This window comes from Mytilus trossulus, chromosome 11 (genome assembly GCF_036588685.1).
Source record: "Mytilus trossulus isolate FHL-02 chromosome 11, PNRI_Mtr1.1.1.hap1, whole genome shotgun sequence".
NCBI classification, from domain to species: domain Eukaryota; kingdom Metazoa; phylum Mollusca; class Bivalvia; order Mytilida; family Mytilidae; genus Mytilus; species Mytilus trossulus.
In genome coordinates, this window is record NC_086383.1 from 47,064,172 (window position 1) to 47,083,162 (window position 18,991).

Below are 18,991 nucleotides of genomic sequence, written 5' to 3' on the forward strand. Positions count from 1 at the left end.
ACAGAAAATACACACGAGCATATCATGACTTCTATTATAATTATAGGTTTCATGACGAGTGAGAAATGGGTATCACTTGATATCAAACTGACTAATTGAATTTCTATATCATAATGAGTTTATTATTACTATTTAAATAAGATAGCGAATGTTGATATCTACCAGTACAAATTCTCACGATTTGTTTAACATATTTCTCTTTGGTCATCACACTTATTATTTTGAATTAAAAAATCCGCAATTCATTGATCTATTTTTTTTTAGTGACGTTTGTTCTGTTCCGGTGTCACACTTCAACATCAGACATTAAAAATCTTTTTCTACGCTACAGAATGTAATAAAATTGGTCAAAAAGATGAAAGTGTGAGTTTTTATTTATTCTGATATATTATTAAAGAAATCACATACTACCATTAAAATGTCCGTTGTTATGGACGAAATGTAGATCGTCTTAACCGTTGAAATGTATTATAACCATTTAATAGTCAATTGAAAGTCTCATGATGCTAGAGAAGAAACATAATTAACACAGTTTTCGTATTATTCAAAGGAACATGATACTATACATATATCGTCATGCAAAAAAAGTATAAAAGACAACAACCATAAGATAATCAGGGATGTCTTCTATAGCTCAGGAATTCACGAGAGATAATGAACCTACTCAATATCCTGACCTTAATCTCATTTGCTTTCATACGTTTCATAAGTATTTTTGTTGTTCCGTTGTTTTCTTTTTATAGTTGATGTGCTTCCCTCGGTTTTGGTTTGTGACCCAGATTTGTCTCCCCTTAATCGATTTATGACTATTTGACAGCGGTATGCCACATAGAAATGTCATAAAAGAAGTGTCTAGTACATTCTGAACGTCAACTAACCATTGTAATAATTATACGAGCTTCGTTGTGGACATACAGCAAGACAATAATTCTGCCCCTATTCAATAAATCCTTTTTCAAGCTACTAGATGTGTTAAGTGATGTTTTTACGGATGAGTCAATAATTATTGTCAATGCGGCTGCGATTCTGTCTTAATGACATGTATTCATCATATCAAGTGTAGTCGCTTTATAATTTGAAATTTTAACAGGAAGTCTTTTCATTGACATACCTAATAGTTATCAAAAGTACCAGGATTATAATTTTATACGCCAGACGCGCGTTTCGTCTACATAAGACTCATCAGTGACGCTCAGATCAAAATAGTTAAAAAGCCAAACAAATACAAAGTTGAAGAGCATTGAGGACCCAAAATTCAAAAAAGTTGTGCCAAATACGGCTAAGGTAATCTACTCATGGGGTAAGAAAATCCTTAGTTTTTCGAATAATTCAAAGTTTTCTAAACAGAAAATTTATAAAAATGACCATATAATTGATATTCATGTCAACACCGAAGTGCTGACTACTGTGCTGGTGATACCCTCGGGGACGAAACGCCCACCAGCAGTGGCATCGACCCAGTGGTGTAAAAAAGTACCAGGATTATAATTTTATACGCCAGACGCGCGTTTCGTCTACATAAGACTCATCAGTGACGCTCAGATCAAAATAGTTAAAAAGCCAAACAAATACAAAGTTGAAGAGCATTGAGGACCCAAAATTCCAAAAAGTTGGAACATCTTATTGATAACATTTTTTTTGCCTGTAAAATTTATCATCATTTTATAATCTGGTTAACGAAGCCAAAGTACGGTTTACTTTTCAAAGCGTATTCAATCATCGTACCTATAGAGAATCAGGTAGACATTTAACAATTCAATTCAATTCAAATATTTATTGCCATATAACGTTATGAATGTATTTGTTGTAAATGACACAATGCTACGATCTCTGGAGTTTCCAAAAAATCTACTACCTTAGCAAGACCGACATTGCAATTGTGCCTTCCGATCACTCATATTGGCTATTAACTTTCCGATTAAAGATACTTTTGATATACAGGAATATAAAATCCCCCTTTCTTGTTTTGCTTTAAGTGAATATTCACGTTTTTTGCAAAACAGTTACAGTTTGTTTTTAAAAATTCAGTACAAATATTTCGTTATGATCCTATAATCTGTTAAAACACCAATGTTTTCCGTTTATAACACCTTCAACTACCGAAGCTTTCAAAGTGCTACAAGCTTCAGTTTTAGCTATTTATTTTTAACTATTCTGGTAAAATTTCTTGTAGTATCTGGTATAATTTCGTAATACTATTTTGGTGTGAAAAAATACGAAGACGTGCCGAATGTTGTTGAACAGATAAATCATGTTATGGAGGGGTATTTGCGAAAACTACAAGTCGAGGGACTTAAATTTCCCGAGCCGCTGGGCAAGGGAAATTTTGTCCCAAGACTTGTATTTTTTGCAAATACCCCTCCATAACATGATATATCTGTTCAATTACACCGAATAAATTTTAATTTAAACTCTCTGTACTAGGAAAAGGAAATATTCAATTGAGGACAAGTACTGTCATAAAATATACCGCGGGAACTATACAGGTATGTATACGCGTTCGCGCTGTCTTTATGTAACGTCATATCCGAAAAAAATGGCGGGAAGATGCTAGCGAGGGTAAAATATGAATATCCAAAATGGCAAATACCATGGTATTTGAGGCATGTTCACCGGCAGTGGTGAAAAACAGGCAGATTCGTTTGAAATTCGGAAAAGAATGATAGAATATGCGAAAAATACACTCGCTATCAGCCAATCAAAAGCTGGCATTCTTATATAAGGTGTAATTATATAACAAAACATCCACTGGGTATATAACTTTAGATATCATTTTAATAGTGTTCCCATTTTCATAATATTTGATCAGTTTGAATTCATCAAATATTTTCTTATTGCTTTCCCACACTCTCATGTTTGTATTATGTATCACTGAATACTGCAATATATGTTTATATAAGGGTTCTTGATAGATTCAATTCCTCATTCTATGTGTTTTGTCCCTTAGTTGGTCTATTTTCGATTTTAGCAGACACTGTCTTTCACATCTTGGTTGATATCAAGATAAAAAGAAATGCTCCTAAGCATATACCAAAAACAAGGTATGGGTACATTTGATCTGTATCAATCAGCCAAAATTTCTCACTCATTTTAATTTATCATGTACTTAAGCGCTACGCTATTCTAAGTTTTGATTACATCAGACAATGTCAGTCGCATGTTGGTTAGTATCAGTACAAATTCTTCTCATCGGGGTCAATAATTCCTAAGTCTGCTTCCCGGTAGTCCGAGATTACTCTGACGTCCAACGGCTGTTATGCCAGACAAGCTGGGGCCGTGGGACGTCAGAGCTTGTCCCGTATCAAAAAGTGGATATTTGCCCACCCAAAATGGATGCGCTACTTCATCGCTTCTGGAGCCGACTGAGGGCCTTGGAATTATATAAATCGGGTATCAATCTCTTCATTTTTCATTTATCTTTTCATATATGTAAATTTCACCTACCTGCCAACCTTTATTTTTCTATATTTTAAGAGAGACCCGTCGATTTGTGCATTTTGACTTTCACTTTCAAATGGACGTCAAGTTACGAGAGAGTTTGTGGCCTCGAGACTCAAATATGCAAATATTTATATTATTTAACCTCCTTTATAGGAGATCGATGTGTTAACATTCAGAAGCAACCACGTTTTTTCACCTCTTTTATATGAAATCAGTAGTAAGCATCTAGTGCCGACCACGATAACAATCGGAAGCTCTCGGACATTTAGGTAACTTGCATCCTAAATGAACGAGGTGTTACATCATGGTTATTTGCACTGTTTTCTCGTGGTCACGTGATAATCTTTGAAAATGAAAGGCATAATGCATAAACCGACGAGTCTGTAAAAACTGTTTAAATATAGAAAAATGAAGGTTGGCAGGTAGGTGAAACTTACATATATGAAAAGATAAATGAAAAATGAAAAGATTGATGCCCGATTTATATAATTCCAAGGCCCTCAGTCGGCTCCAGAAGCGATGAAGTAGCGCATCCATTTTGGGTGGGCAAATATCCACTTTTTGATACGGGACAAGCTCTGACGTCCCACGGCCTCAGCTTGTCTGGCATAACAGCCGTTGGACGTCAGAGTAATCTCGGACTACTTCCCGGATAAATAAATTGATTCTATTCAATTCATAAATTTAAATCAAATTATTCTGTATTACAGTTCAGACGTTATATTCATAAGCGTAATTTTCAATGGCTTCTACTATAAAAATAAAGTCTTCTCTTCTTCAAACCATTAAATTTCTCCTTATTTCTTGTAGTATCCGGGTAATCATCTCCTTATATTATATAATTTTGCATATTTGTTTGGGGAGTTTCCATAAATACCAACAAATAATGAACGACTACTCTTGTTGCAGCATATCAACATCTTAATAAAACATGTATGTAGAGAGATACACTTAGATTAATAAGCCACTGAGGATCCTGCGTTTTCCAAATTAAAAGGTTTCATTACCATTAAAGATGAATGTCTTATTTCTACTCACGTTTGACTTATTCGTATTGAGTCAGCTACCGTTCTATAATTCCCTGTGCGGACAACAGTTGATCTTGTGAACTATTTAGAAAAGAACATTCACTTTAATATTTTATGTTTTTTAATTGGGTCAGTTATCGTCAACACAGAATGTAAAGGCATTGCCTTATTGGGGAAAATATTGTAAATACACCACAAATATACAGTTACAAGACAAACCATTGAATGATTTTTTCTTTGTAATCTTTAATTTAATTATGTTTTAACAATTGCTTTGCGTAATTGAACCATCACCATTAAAGTGAAGACTTCTTCAAAATCATTGTACTACTTTTCGGGAAATATTGAAAAACACGCCCTGAATATCCTTCTGGTTATTTAATCAGAAACTGTCTATATTACGTCGGTACCGGACGATGTCATAACACCAAAATTGTTAAATGCAACTCCCTTATCAAAAGATATATATAAGAAAGATTTTCAATGACCCACTAGTTCTATTTGTAAAGCCATTAAATTTCACGAGAGTCATATTACTATGAGTTAACACGCGGATAATAATTATTTGTCAAACAATTAACAAGTTTTTTATAATATTTTATGAGGATAATTAAACAAATATTCAACTCCTTCAAAGAATGGCCAAATCATCACAAAACAAAGGGAAACAGTATAGAGAATGGCCTTTTCTGTCTTCTAGTATTCATAATAGAGGCAATGTTCTCATACAATGATAACACCTGAGTATGTTTTTTTCTATCTACTAATATTCATAAAAGAGGCAATGTTCTTATAAAATGAGAACACCTAAGTATGTTTTTTTTTTCTATCTACTAATATTCATAGTAGAGGCAATTTTCTTATAAAATGAGAACACCTGAATATGTTTTTGTTCTGTCTACTAGTATTCATAACAATCTACTATAAATAAAAAAAATCGAAATAAAATAAGCTACGTCGATACTGGCCTGATCTGTATATATAATGACAGGTTTTAGTCAATTCACTATGTGCCAAGGAATGCCTTTTTTATTTATAGTAGATTGGGAAACAAGTTTTGCAACTTAGATTCATCCCTTTCCACTTTGCATGTTGCTTGTAGCGACATAAGCATGCTCTATTTCGAGATCTACAAAGGTGTCTTTTACGTGCAATATATATGGCTCTCTTTATCTTAACACGGGTCAGCCATTTATCGTCACTTTCCGACGGACTATCATCGTTTCTTCAAGACCAAACTCGCAAATGGTGTCAAAGGAGAGCCAAAAGTTTAGTCCCTGAAATTTTCATCCCTGAACGGGAATTGAACTAGGAACGACCTAACTGTTTCTGTGACAGTACGCAACACAGCTTGTGTGTCATAGGCATCAAACAAGGACCTTGTCCAAGGTTTGGTTTTATCGGACTATCTGTTGGTTGAATAACATCATGGATTAAGATCATACAGCACGGGCAGTAATGGAACTGTGAGTGAATGGTGTACAGTCAGTTGAAAATTATTTTGACATGGCAGAAACAAGGCGAATACGTGGACTGACAAAAAGGGGCCAAGAAGCCTGCACTGAGAAACTTGACAAATAACGTAATAAGCTTGAGGTCGTTTGCCTAAACTAATATTCCACTTATTTTTTTCGGAAAGCATCAACTACTCTAAATGAGCCCTTAAACTGCTAGTTATAAAATAAAAGCAAGTGAAAGCAAGAAAAATTGGGAAAGCAAAAGCTCAAACGTATGTAATTTGTTTAGCAAAGCAAAGAGGAAGCAACAGAGTATGTGCCATTCGTGACATTTAACATGCCGTCATAAACACTTGCTGTCAAGCCTGATACTGTGTCACTGGAAGATACTTTTTCCCCAGATATTAGAACAAACATGTATTAATAAAAATTTGTGAGTTTAAGAGGAAATATATTATGCACACCAATAAATCAACCCAATATTATAGATAACTAGATTAAGTTTACGTGAGGGCCTAGCTGTTCGTCTGTAATACAAACTTTAACGACCAGTATGAATCCTTTCAAAAATGGACTGCCAATTTCAAGAAAGCCATTGACGAGTTAAAAGTTTCAGACTCGGACCAGATAGATCAACTGATTAGGTGGCTCAGAACGGAGCCCGCAGGACATGTAATTAGCATTAGGACATCATTCGCCAAATCCTAAAAATGCTAAAACAAAACAATGTTTGCTACAAGTGCTGTGTGTCAACCACACTTTTAAAGTCGGTATTGCAATGCGTGCATCTGCTGTAACAAGTTTGGAATGCACATCTCTATTGTGCAACTGCTGTAAGTTCTAAATTGTGTTGTGTTAAAATCAGTGCCACCCAAATGTAGTTTTCGAATGATGCATGTAGTACTACCTGGAGTGAACAGAGTAAAAAAAAATAGCAATTATCCCGAACCAAAGCCCAAAAGTCAAGAGGAATCCATTTTGGACAAGCCATAATGTAGCCGTATCGTCAAATATGACATACATCATACTGAAATATAACCAATGGTCCTATCTGGATCTCATCAAATAGTAACACATTTTGTCAGAGTCTTCCTATGACAAAGATACAACATCTAAGTTGAAACTTTACAGAGAGAGAAACAAATTTCACCGGCTGAAACGTTATGACAAAATGAATTATTTCGAATAATACTCATAATTATGTGACAGTACACAAACTCAGACCAGACCCAGTCAAAGCTCTCGTCTGCCTTCCAGGAGGATCTTCTTAAACCGTCAAAGATGGTTTCTACCGTCGCAGCAGCAACATTTATCACGTTACCAGTAATGGATCTGATTCTTGAACATATACAGTGTAAATAGTGATCAAATATATGGATCAATATATTCATTTTCATCTTATATCTATATACAATTTACTTATTGGATATTAGTTTCAGAAGGGATGCTTTCTGTTGACAAAACTTTTATTTTTTTCGAAAAACTAAGGATGTTCTTATTCAAAGAATAGATTTACTGTATCTAGCTCATGCAAAGCTCTGATTCCTTTCACGTATTTGGCTATACTTTTTGGACCTTTTTGGATTATAGCTCTTCATCTTTCAAATAAGCTTTGGATTTCAAATATTTTGGCTACGAGCATCACTGAAGAGACATGTAGTGTCGAAATGCGCATCTGGTGCAAGAAAATTTGTACCGTTAATTTTATTAACCTTATTTTGGAATTTTGGGTCCTCATTGCTCTTAAACTTTTTACTTGTTTGACAAAATAACAATTTTGATATTAGCTTCACTGATGAGTCATATGTAGACGAAACACGCGTCTAGCGTATTAAATTATAATCTTAACCGTTTATCAGTGTAAACTTGCAATTTTTTAAATCTACAATTGCAAATTAATGTTGCATTCAATGTTATCATTTGTTTTTAACATTTGTACATTATAAAATGCTATTCATCACAGTGTAAAATTGTCTTTGTATTTTCAGATTTAGATTGGTTCTGAGACAAATTATCAGCACTTGCTAATCTTATTTTACTTATGAGACGACCCGTTCATTAATTTTTATAATGACGTACCGCTGAAAGAAGTAAAAAAGAAATTTTGCCGTTGTAGCATTGTTCGGCAAAATAACATAATTTCATATATTTCTAGAAGGTGTCCTTTTCAGAAAAGTATGAAATAGTGAAAAACAAGTGAAACTGCGAGCTATTGCTCACTGATGATACCCCCGCCGCAAGTGGATAATATTAATAGTGTAAAAATATGCAAGTGTTCGGTAAACAGGAAGTTGTCGAGTGATGAATCTGAAAACGCATCACACGGTATAGCTGACTTATATAAATCCTGAAACCAAATTTGAGAAATCCTTGTATTGTAGTTCCTGAGAAAAATGTGACGAACATTTTCAACTGAGCTATCATGTGTAAAATCATACAAGTGTTCGGTAAACAGTAAGTTGTCAAGTGATCAATCTGAAAACGCATTACACGGTATACCTGACTTAGATAAACTCTGAAACTAAATTTCAGAAATCCTTGTATTGTAGTTCCTGAGAAAATTGCGTCGAAAAATATTCATGGGACGGTACGACTGACTGACGGACTGACAGAAGGACAGACAGAGGTAAAACAGTATACCCCCTTTTTTTAATGCCATTTCGATCTCATTGTCAATAAGTTCAAATTTTGAGCAAAGCTTCTAGTCACGGATCATGTTTAAATATCTTTTCAGTCATGTCAATGCTTCATAGTATAAACACTATAATAGTTGGACACAAAAATAAACAAACTATATTTTACAAAACTGAATGGATTGAACTTTTGAATTATTAAATTACAAAAGTATTAAAAAGGGTGTTATTGTCTCAACTTGGTACACCATAAGGGCGTGTTGTTTACATAAAAGTCATCACTGGTACTCAAATAAAAATAGTCAATTTACAGAAAACGAATACATTCATATTATTTTATGCGAAAACAACAATGTTAGCTGGAGAAACAGTCCGATACTGAACGTCTAATGACGGTTGGATAAATAAAATATGACAAAATTGTACGTAAATTTAGGATACACGATTATGATACAAGTTATGTCTTATGTGTTATGCAATGTTTGGTTGAAAAAAAGGGGGAATGGTTGCCTGTTACATTCGTTAAGTCAGACGTAAGCTATAAAGGATTCAAAAAATTACTAATATTACAACCATTAAAACGGGAAAACCAACGGTCTACTCAATATAAAAAAAAAGTAAATAGAAACAGGTAAGAACCTCATCAACAAACAACAACTACTGAACATCAGATTCCTGACTAAAATGTACTGTTATTGAATATTTTTGTTGTTTTGCTGGTCGACATTTGAAATTTGATTATAACGGTTAATCGTGACTTCATGACTTGACCTAACTTAATTTTCAACTATAGTTTAGCATCCACATAAAGTTCACAATGACCTTAATTGTTCATCAATACTGATGCATCAGAATGATAAAAAAAAGAATGAAAAAAACCGAATGTAGACTGATACTCACGTCTGACTTATTCTGACTGTATCAGCACCAGGGATAACTCTGTCACTGCTCTCGGCGATAACACTCGATCGCACAAACTATTGTGAAAAATCAATGTTCGAAGACATTTATTTAGTAACTGTCAGAAACAACTTGTATCTTAATTAGCTCATACCTGTACGTTGTAAATTTCCCAAATTAAGAGTAAGTTATTTTATAAAGTGGGTTAAGTTAAGTATACATATCATTCAGTAATAGCGCAGAAGAAAACAAGGTCAAATCCTCCTTCAACAGAATTTAAGTTACCTATAATAATTTTAACAGGCTTACTCACTTATGAATGAATTTCAGTCCTAAGGACATACGACAGTTTTGATCATAAGGGGATTTTGTGACAAAAAACTGTGTACAAGCTACTTTCACTTAGACAAATCACGATTTTGTTAAAAATATACATTCTAGTGCTACCTTGGGTACAGAATGGGGTGCCATTTTAATTCCTTTACTCAAACTCAGTTTCCTGAAGGTATCTATACATATGACACACAGACCCCAATTGTTTGTTTTAAAAGGATAAAACTAACGAATTTTTGTAAAGAATTATTGGAATAAATTTACATCAGAAGATATTTTTATTTTGTATAACAGTTCTGTGGATGCATAATTGTTATTAAATTGTGATGATTAAAGTTAGTTGTAGGTACATAACATACATTTGTCCAAGCATAAAATGCAGTGTTTGAATCATTTTATGCCTAGCCGAAAAATCATATGCAGTTGTTACAACAATATGCAAGGTTTTGTTGATAAAGGTGATGACTAGTAAAAGTCATGATAATAATTGATAATGGTAATGGTGGTCGTAAAAATTTGATGAACCTGCTGTTCACTCGTTATCGTTTGTTGATGTGGTTCACTAGCGTTTCTCGTTTTTAATACAGATCAGACCGTTGGTTTTCTTATTTGAATTATTTAACACTAATCATTGTTGGGTCCTTTACAGCTTGGAGTTAAATGTGAACCAAGGCTTCTTGTTGAAGGCTAAACTTTTTTATTCTCTTATTTCATTTCTTAACAGTTTGTCGGAAATTGTCATAAGAAATTTGCATGGCTTGATATGATAGATGTAAGAACTAGACCGTCATCCGCCGTCTACCTTCTTGCGTCAATCATTGTCTAGTATATTTATCCTCTTTTCAATGTCGAATATATTTTTTTACCGTTTGTTCAGTTTCTTTTACTTCATGTGGACTAAATATACTTTTATTTTATATTAAACATTACAAATAACAATGACTCATGTGAAAGAATAACAAAGGATACAAACCCAATTTCAAAGAATAAACTAAACATATGTTAAAAAATAAAATTAACATGGCGTATGACATCGAGAATACAATCGACAGCATATTCTATGGAAAGTATTAATACACGATGATCTACAACTAATATGTTAAAATGTTTATGCGGATGTGAGAGAACGAGACAGATAATGACAAAGATAACCGTACAAGACTAGGGTCATACAGTCGACAACCACAGACAGCTATCTAAACAACTTATAATATATATATATATATTTATCTAAAGAAATTAAAGAGTCAGACAATTTTTTTGCCAAGGGCATTTTAAAGTTCTTTTCATCTTACTTCAATTAGCAGTTTCATCAGATATGACATTTGACAACGTCTGACGATGATCCCAATGTGGTATATGGAAATAGCAAAAATAACTATAATCACCAGACTATAGGTTGCATCTGTATAAATAAAGACAATGCAATTTCATATAGGAACTCCCTTTGCAGCTATAACTGCGACTCTTTAACTATGAAGATTTGTATTTTTTTTTTAAAGTTGATATGCACTACTTTATTATTCAAAGGTCAAAACATAGAGATGTGTTGCCTATTTTCAACATTTCTATGCCCTGAACTTGAGTTTAAATTCATTATAAGATTTTTTTTCTTCCTCTTCCGTTACTTTTTTGTCTACTTCAGAATTCCTTTTCCTCGCATTTATATGTTGTTATACTGGTAAAAGTACCAAAGGATGTCTCTATGAAACATAGAGATCATATTTTGGAACCAGTATTTCAACAAATCGAATTGTCTACTCCAGTCAAACTAAGATTTAACCTCAAACTAATTGCAACTGAAAATGTTTTAGTTCTAATCTATAGCTGTATGCCCTTTATATACACGAAAAATTCCAATAAAATCTAACTTTAGGGAAACTCAAAATCAGCATTTTGAATTTCCTATGGAAATTAACATTAGAAGGGGAGATAACTCCGCAAAAAAATGAGTTTTTTGTTTTGTTTTTGGCTTTTTATAAGTTGATTTTCTTGAAATTTATGTAAAGTATAATACTTTGATGGGGTTATAAGTTTGTTTTTGACTAAATTATATAATCATCTGCTCAAGAAATGTACAAAACCGAAGTGTTATGGGTAGTTTTAATTTTTGTGTGCATTTTTCATTAAAGAAATTGCAAATTTGAAGCTTTATCAATTGTGACCATTTTGAAAAAATAATGTGAACATTTGGTATTGTTTATATCTGTATATTCAATTTTTTCAGCATCTTACTTGTGTAAAGAATCTTTTAACCACAAAAAAAAAGAATACATGTTTAACTATTTTTATTAAATTTGAGATTCTTTCCTTGACATGTTGAAAAAATCAATAAATACTCAACTAATAAATTATGAAATCTAGATTATAGGTTGATTAAATATATGAAAACACCTTTAGAGTTGTTTGTTATACTCTAACGACTGTTAAAACATCAGGAATCAATACATTTTGATAGATAGAAGCGGTAAAGTTATAGCCAAAAAGGTTCAATTTTGTCAAATTACGCTAAGAAACATTGATAGTTTGTTTTTCACTTGCAAGTGAATGAGTCGACCTCTTTAAATCCGTATTCATGTGAACTTCAATTTAACCCGTAGCTAGAAATTGTCAACGCATGCATTAACTACGGAAAATCATTTGATTACCAATTCGATGCACATAAAATCATTCTTATACGGTTAAAACAATGAGAAACATCTATTTTTAATCTGTAAAATAAAATCAAACTGACCTATAAAAATCCAATTGCACGTGTTGGTTTAATCTATTCATATCTTTTTTATGTTTACATCGCTCACATGTTCATATGAGGTCAAATCGATAGTTAATTAGATGGCGTCTGGACTAAAATACCCACGAACCGAACCTATATATTATCTACCCCAAGCTCTGTAAACTGTTTGTTTTCGACTTTTGAAAGTTTGGATAAATTATTTACATTGTTATAAATCAAATATGAGAATTTGAGTCAAATCGGTGACCATGAATTTGACAGCTAGTGCCCCTTTAAACATCTTCTGTTGCAATTACTTTCAGGTTAGGGTCAAGTTTATGCTAGATTGACTTGACTAATCTATGAATATCATATAAATGAAATCTCACCAAAAGAAACAGTTGGATTTACAAAGTGCAACCTATAGCGAGAATATGTTGTGTTATTAAATTCAATTTGGAAATCTATCGTCACACAGGTCAACTGAATTGATCTGTGGCAATAATATTGTTTAAGGTAATTGTCTTCGCAAATAATCGTATAAAATACATCATTTTGAATTTGTTAAAATAACAGACAGTAAACATCAATGGTAGAGGAATTATCTCATCAGATCGATACAAATAAAAAATATCTTTAACAAAAACATACGTACGGATCTGAGAGTACTCACAGTTACTAAAAGTTAGTTGAAAACAAGAAACAACTATGCAAATTAGTACACATTTAGAACCAAAAGGTCAAGTGTAAAGACGGCATTAATAGATAGAAAAACATGACCTTATAATAAAATCCTTATTTAACTTATTTCGTTTTAACAGAGGCGTATAGTCATTTAAAAGGAGAAATACGAATTTAACATAAGCTCAATGATACTTTTAAAAGTCATGAGAGCTTTGCAGTATCAGAACTTATATAAACTATTTATAATAATTGATAGCGGTATTTTATGAGATGAGAGAGTTTTCATCTCTATGTCAAAGTTATTGCAACCAGGTTGTATTTGTTTGTATGTTCGATCGATTTATTTTATTTTGGTTTCAGATTAATTAGTAGAACACAGTATTAGGTTTTATTTTAGTCTACTGGACACAAAATTTTGCTCGTTTAATTTTCAAAAATTTTGACAAAGTATTTACTTTGACCTACTTTAACCCGTTGACGAAAATATAAAAATTTTAAAAAATTTGAACCAACCATATTATCAGAAAAATTACACAGGTGATGTTTGACAAACACTTATTTTAATCATTGAAAAGCTTAACATTCCCTTAACAATACAACGTTATTAAAACGTTTAGCTGATTTTACAGAGTTATCTCCTTAAAGTGTTTCCGATGATAACGTTTGATTTTATCAGTTTTTATGGATTTCCTCTGATTGAATTTAACCTTCGAGTTCCGAATTTTTGGTATACCTTTTAAATTCTTTTAAATATGAACAAACACTGTTCCAGTATTGAAGAGGCTTTTCCACGAAAATATTTATATTTTTCTGAAGATTGTGATCAGATCAAACATGTATACCAATCTATCGATGAGAAATCAATGTTTATGTTTGACTAATGACAACATAATATTTGGACCCAAAAAAGCATGACTATATCATTAATATATTCAACATAATCCTGAATATGGATATAGCACCAAAACGTGCATTTATAACACTAAACATATATGTTTACAATGTCTTCATATAATTTATATCGGATAGAATTGACGAGAATTATTGATATTGCTTAAAAGTGAGAAAAACACAAACTACTTATCATTCACTAATAATAAATACCTTTTTGCTACCTTCTTGTCGAAGAAAGGCTGCCTCCGTCTCTGATATAACATCATGAAATAAGAGTATCTTTGGTTGGAGATGTGCTATCTCTACCTTAGCATTATAGTATGGTATAGATGTAACACTGGAAAAGCAGTACAGTTTGGAATATTCTTGTGGAGACTACAACGTAATATAGCAAAGCAATTATCAAAACTGTATTTTAATTATCGTTTTTATTTTATTAAAATCAAATGATTCCAATGACAATAACATTGTACATCAAGGTGAAAATTAAGTGGTTCATTAAGCTATTAGACGGGTACAAAGCAGGGTTCATGTTTATAGAATGAATTTCCTAACAGTGTCGATGAACGTAAAATGTTTTTTAGTTGTAACTTGTTTGTCAACGGCTATGATTTTATGCTCCCTCAGTCTATCAGAGGCCTTCCAGTGGGGAGTGAAATAATCGCTTGTGACACGTTTCGATACATGAAAGGAAACTTTCTTTTCACAAAGCTTTAGAATATGTTTTAAATATTTTGTATACCATCACGGAGTCATTTTTAAGAATAATAATGTTTAGATCTGATATCATTAAATGATGATAAAAAATATTCATTGTAAAAAAAACTTTAAAGTTAATTGGGTTACTTCACAACAGATCTTAACGACTAAGAGAACAAATACGTATACGTTGTGATCATTTAAGAGTGGTCTACTATTTATTTAACGCATACATGTATACATGTGGGTTTTCTTGATAATTAAAAAATCGATTCAACCATTCAGATATTTGTCAGTGTGCCCTAGCTTCAAGTCACAGGCACATGTCTCATATTTTTTTTTTACCTATATACCTTAATATAACACAAGGTACTTAAATATTTTTTTTGAAAAATGACACCCAGTCCCGAATTCACGTTATTTTTTTAATTTCTCGGTTGTCAAACCTACTTAAACTTAATATGCCGTAAATCTAAATTGATTTATCTACACAATGGTGTATCACACGGCTATCATTGTTGTCGGGATCATTAGTAGCAGGCCTCACAAGTCGGTCAACGGGATGTTTCTTTGCGTTCGTCTAATTTTTTGGCAACACCCAGTCCGCATGTAATTTTATACTGCTTTCTCATTGGTCAATCGTCTGGCTAAAAATAAAAGTGGGAAACTTTGGTCAATTTATAACTCTACATTAGTTTCGTTGTGTACAGAGTCGTGTACACGCGTGTTTCATAACAAAATGAATGTTGAACAGCTAATAGCATTAAATGAGGTAAAAAATGGTCATAACCTTTTGGTTCTGGGGCAAAGTGGAACGGGGAAGAGCCATTTAGTCTGTACTATAGAACAAGAACTAAAAAAAAGGGGGAAAACGGTCGCAGTCACAGGAACAACAGGAGTGGCTTCCTTGAATATAGGTGGGATTACTGTACATTCCTGGTCCGGTATAGCAGATGGTCATTATTCTAACGACAAACTATTACAAAAGTTGACTATTGATGAACATTTTCAAAAATACAAATTGAACATCAAGCAAACAGATGTTTTAATTCTAGATGAAATAGCAATGCTTTCTGCAAAAATGTTTAATCAGATTGAATTTATATGTAGAAATATCAGAGATAGTGATCTTTATTTTGGAGGTATAATAATAATTTGGTCAGAAGATTTTTTTCAGCTCCCCCCCCCAGTTCCAAATTTACTTAACAGAGACCCTGGAAAATTCTGTTTTAAGTCTGATGTTTTTAAAAATGTATTTAGACATAAAGTAGTGCTCGATAAAGTAATGCGCCAAGATGAACCTGATTTTGTGAAGCCCTGTGAAGGAGAGCTACCAACTGATACGCATAATTTGTTAAAACGTCTCCAAAGGCCACTCCCTCCTGGCAATGACCCCATAAGACTCTTTGCAAGAAATTTTGACAGAGAAGTGTATAATGCGTCGCGCCTTCTTGATCTAGAAGGAAATTTAAAATCATTTCATTCTCTTGATGAAGGAGACCCAACTAAATTAAGGAAAATGTCTGTTGGTCAATCTTTACATATAAAAATAAACTGTCCAGTAATGTTGGTGAAAAATTTAAGTAAAAATCTTGTCAATGGGTTACAAGGAACTGTGCAGGAAATAAATACTGACAATAACACTGTCACTGTTAACTTTAATGGTTTGATAACTGACATAAAAAGAGAAATGTTCACAGTTTATAGTTCAATTGATAACAAAGTTGTAGCTAGTAGACTACAAATACCATTAGTCTTGTCATATGGTGCGACTATTCATAAGGCACAAGGGCTTACTTTGGATAGAGTTGAGGTTGATTCTTCAAATATTTTTAAAGCAGGACAACTGGGTGTGGTAGGGTCAGAAAAAAGAAAGGACTGAGATTGATTGATTTTCATACTAAAAATGTAATAAAACCTGAGAAATCCCTATTTGAATTTTATGAACTGAATTCTGTTCCATTTCTTAGTGATTTGGAATGCTGCAATATTTCATATTCCTTAGCAACAGAATTTAATTTAGAGTTTGAAGAAAATGTTTTATCTGAATCAGAATTATCAGAATTCACTTATGAAGAAATTGATGAAATTGAGAAAATGGTACATGTTGATAAAGATATGGGTGATCCAATAGATAGTGTTGCATCTGAAGATGAGATACACAATGTACAAGTGAATTTAAATGACTGTCCAATAAGTTTAGATGACATACGGTCATGTTTACCTGATATGCTGGTGACTGATGAACAGGTTTTTATAAATGAGCGATTGAATTTATAGCATAAATTACAACTAAATTTATATCTGACGACAATTTTTGAAAATATTTCAGATATATATGAACAGGTTTTTGGAAGTGAATCTACTGAAAAAAAGACAGATTCAAAATCATGGACAAACTATTTCAGCAAACTCTATAAGTTTTCACTTCTAATGAATATATTTCTCTCATTGAAAATTGTTGCAATAGGAAGGCAGAATCTGATGACTTCACAGTTTTTAGTAGAATTTTTGACTTTGTTTCACATTTTATTATAGAAAATAAAACTAGTAAAATTAAGGATTCAACTGAATTCACACCTCAACAAAGTGCATACTCAAATGATGATGCAGGCTTGGGCAAACTTAGGTATATTGCTGGAAGATGTATTGCAAAATCCAAGTATCATTACATGACAATAGGAAAAAATAACATGTATAAGAAAAACAAACAGTCCTGTGTGACTGATTGCTTCCTTAAAGTAAAACTATTGGATTATATTACAACAACATATGCTGATTTATTGGAGAGTAGTTCATACAAAGAAAGCCTTGAAGAAACCAAAAGACAACAAAATTTAACACAAGGATTAACTGACATAAAAGATGATGTATTAGACTTTTTTGTTGATATTGATAGAAACCGAATAAATTATCAAAATGAAAATTTTTTCATAAACATGGCTCTAATATATTTAATTTTGTTCATGAGAAATTATTAAGCAGCAAGACACTTTTTCGTAATTTTCAGAAATTATTACAGAATTTTGATCTCACAGCTACCTTTGTAAGAGTGGATGAGGACTTAGCAATGGCTTGTTTAAAAGCGCTATATTCAGACTTAATTTGAGATTTTGTCGAGTATCTGACAACCAATTTCGAAAAGACTTAATTAAAAGTTTTGGAATGCAAAAATCTGAAACTCTTAGAAAAAGGGTTGTTGAAACAGCAAAAAGAGAAAACACCAGTAAACAAATTTCAATGTCATACATTTTGAATGATAAATCTGAACATAAAATAATTCACACCAAAAACGGCAATCCTGCATTTGTGATTCTGGTACATTAGTTTTAAAATGTTTTACAAAAAAGCAATTAATGTGTCTAGGGAAAGCATATGACATAAACATGTCTATAAAAGATACCAAACAAGCTATGTGTGATAATTTACTAGCCACTGTGCCTAATTTTATTAGTATTCCAAATGTGGGCCAACTAACAAATTCTGAAGACAATGAACAAGCTGTTGAAAACCTTGAACATGTACCAGTTGTTGAAGACCGTAAACAATCTGCGTCAAAAAAAGGAAGTAAGAGAAAAAGAAAACCATACACTCCTAAAAGCAGGATAACAAGAAAGAAAAATTTGAAAAAAATTCAAAAAGATGAAATTGTTTGCTCAATATGTAGTTGCAAGTTTAACACTGTTGATGAAAGGATACAATGTGACATATGTGACAACTGGTATCACAAAAAATGTCAGAATATATCAGCTTATCAATTAATAGATTAAACAGAAGATGTTTGGTATTGCATGAAGTGCTGTGAATAGATGACCAAACATTTATGTAAGTTTTTGTGTTTAGTGTAATCAATTTAATTACTTAAAAAAAACCACTGCTATTTTTTTCTATTCTATGAGGGAAACCTTAATAGCGCAGGAACTTGTCGCAGAAAAATATTCCTATATACCTTAATTCTGAGACCAGTGCCTGTGCTTCAAAGGCATATTTTCTTAATCTTAAATTCTGAAATGTTAACATGTATTTATGAAACATTTTTCCACATTGATAGAGTTAATAGCTTGACATATAACCTCAATAAATCTTAAATATAGATATATATAGATAAGATGATATGTCATGATTGCCAATAAGAGACCAAAGACAAAATGTGAAGACTGCTTTTTAACCATCTTCTTGGTTTTTTTCGGGGGGTTGTTATAATTT

General features: G+C 32.4%; 1 protein-coding gene across 1 annotated transcript in view; it reads right to left on the reverse strand.

Annotated features, from left to right (window-relative positions):
* LOC134690098 (prolyl 4-hydroxylase subunit alpha-1-like) overlaps positions 1-18,991 on the reverse strand; it is a 52,698-nt gene that overhangs the window by 13,638 nt on the left and 20,069 nt on the right. The window contains exons 6-7 of the mRNA XM_063550070.1: positions 14,297-14,461; positions 4,480-4,550 (exon numbers count right to left, since the gene is read on the reverse strand). Of these exons, the coding sequence (XP_063406140.1) occupies positions 4,480-4,550; positions 14,297-14,461 (236 nt within the window). The remainder of the gene's footprint in view (positions 1-4,479; positions 4,551-14,296; positions 14,462-18,991) is intronic.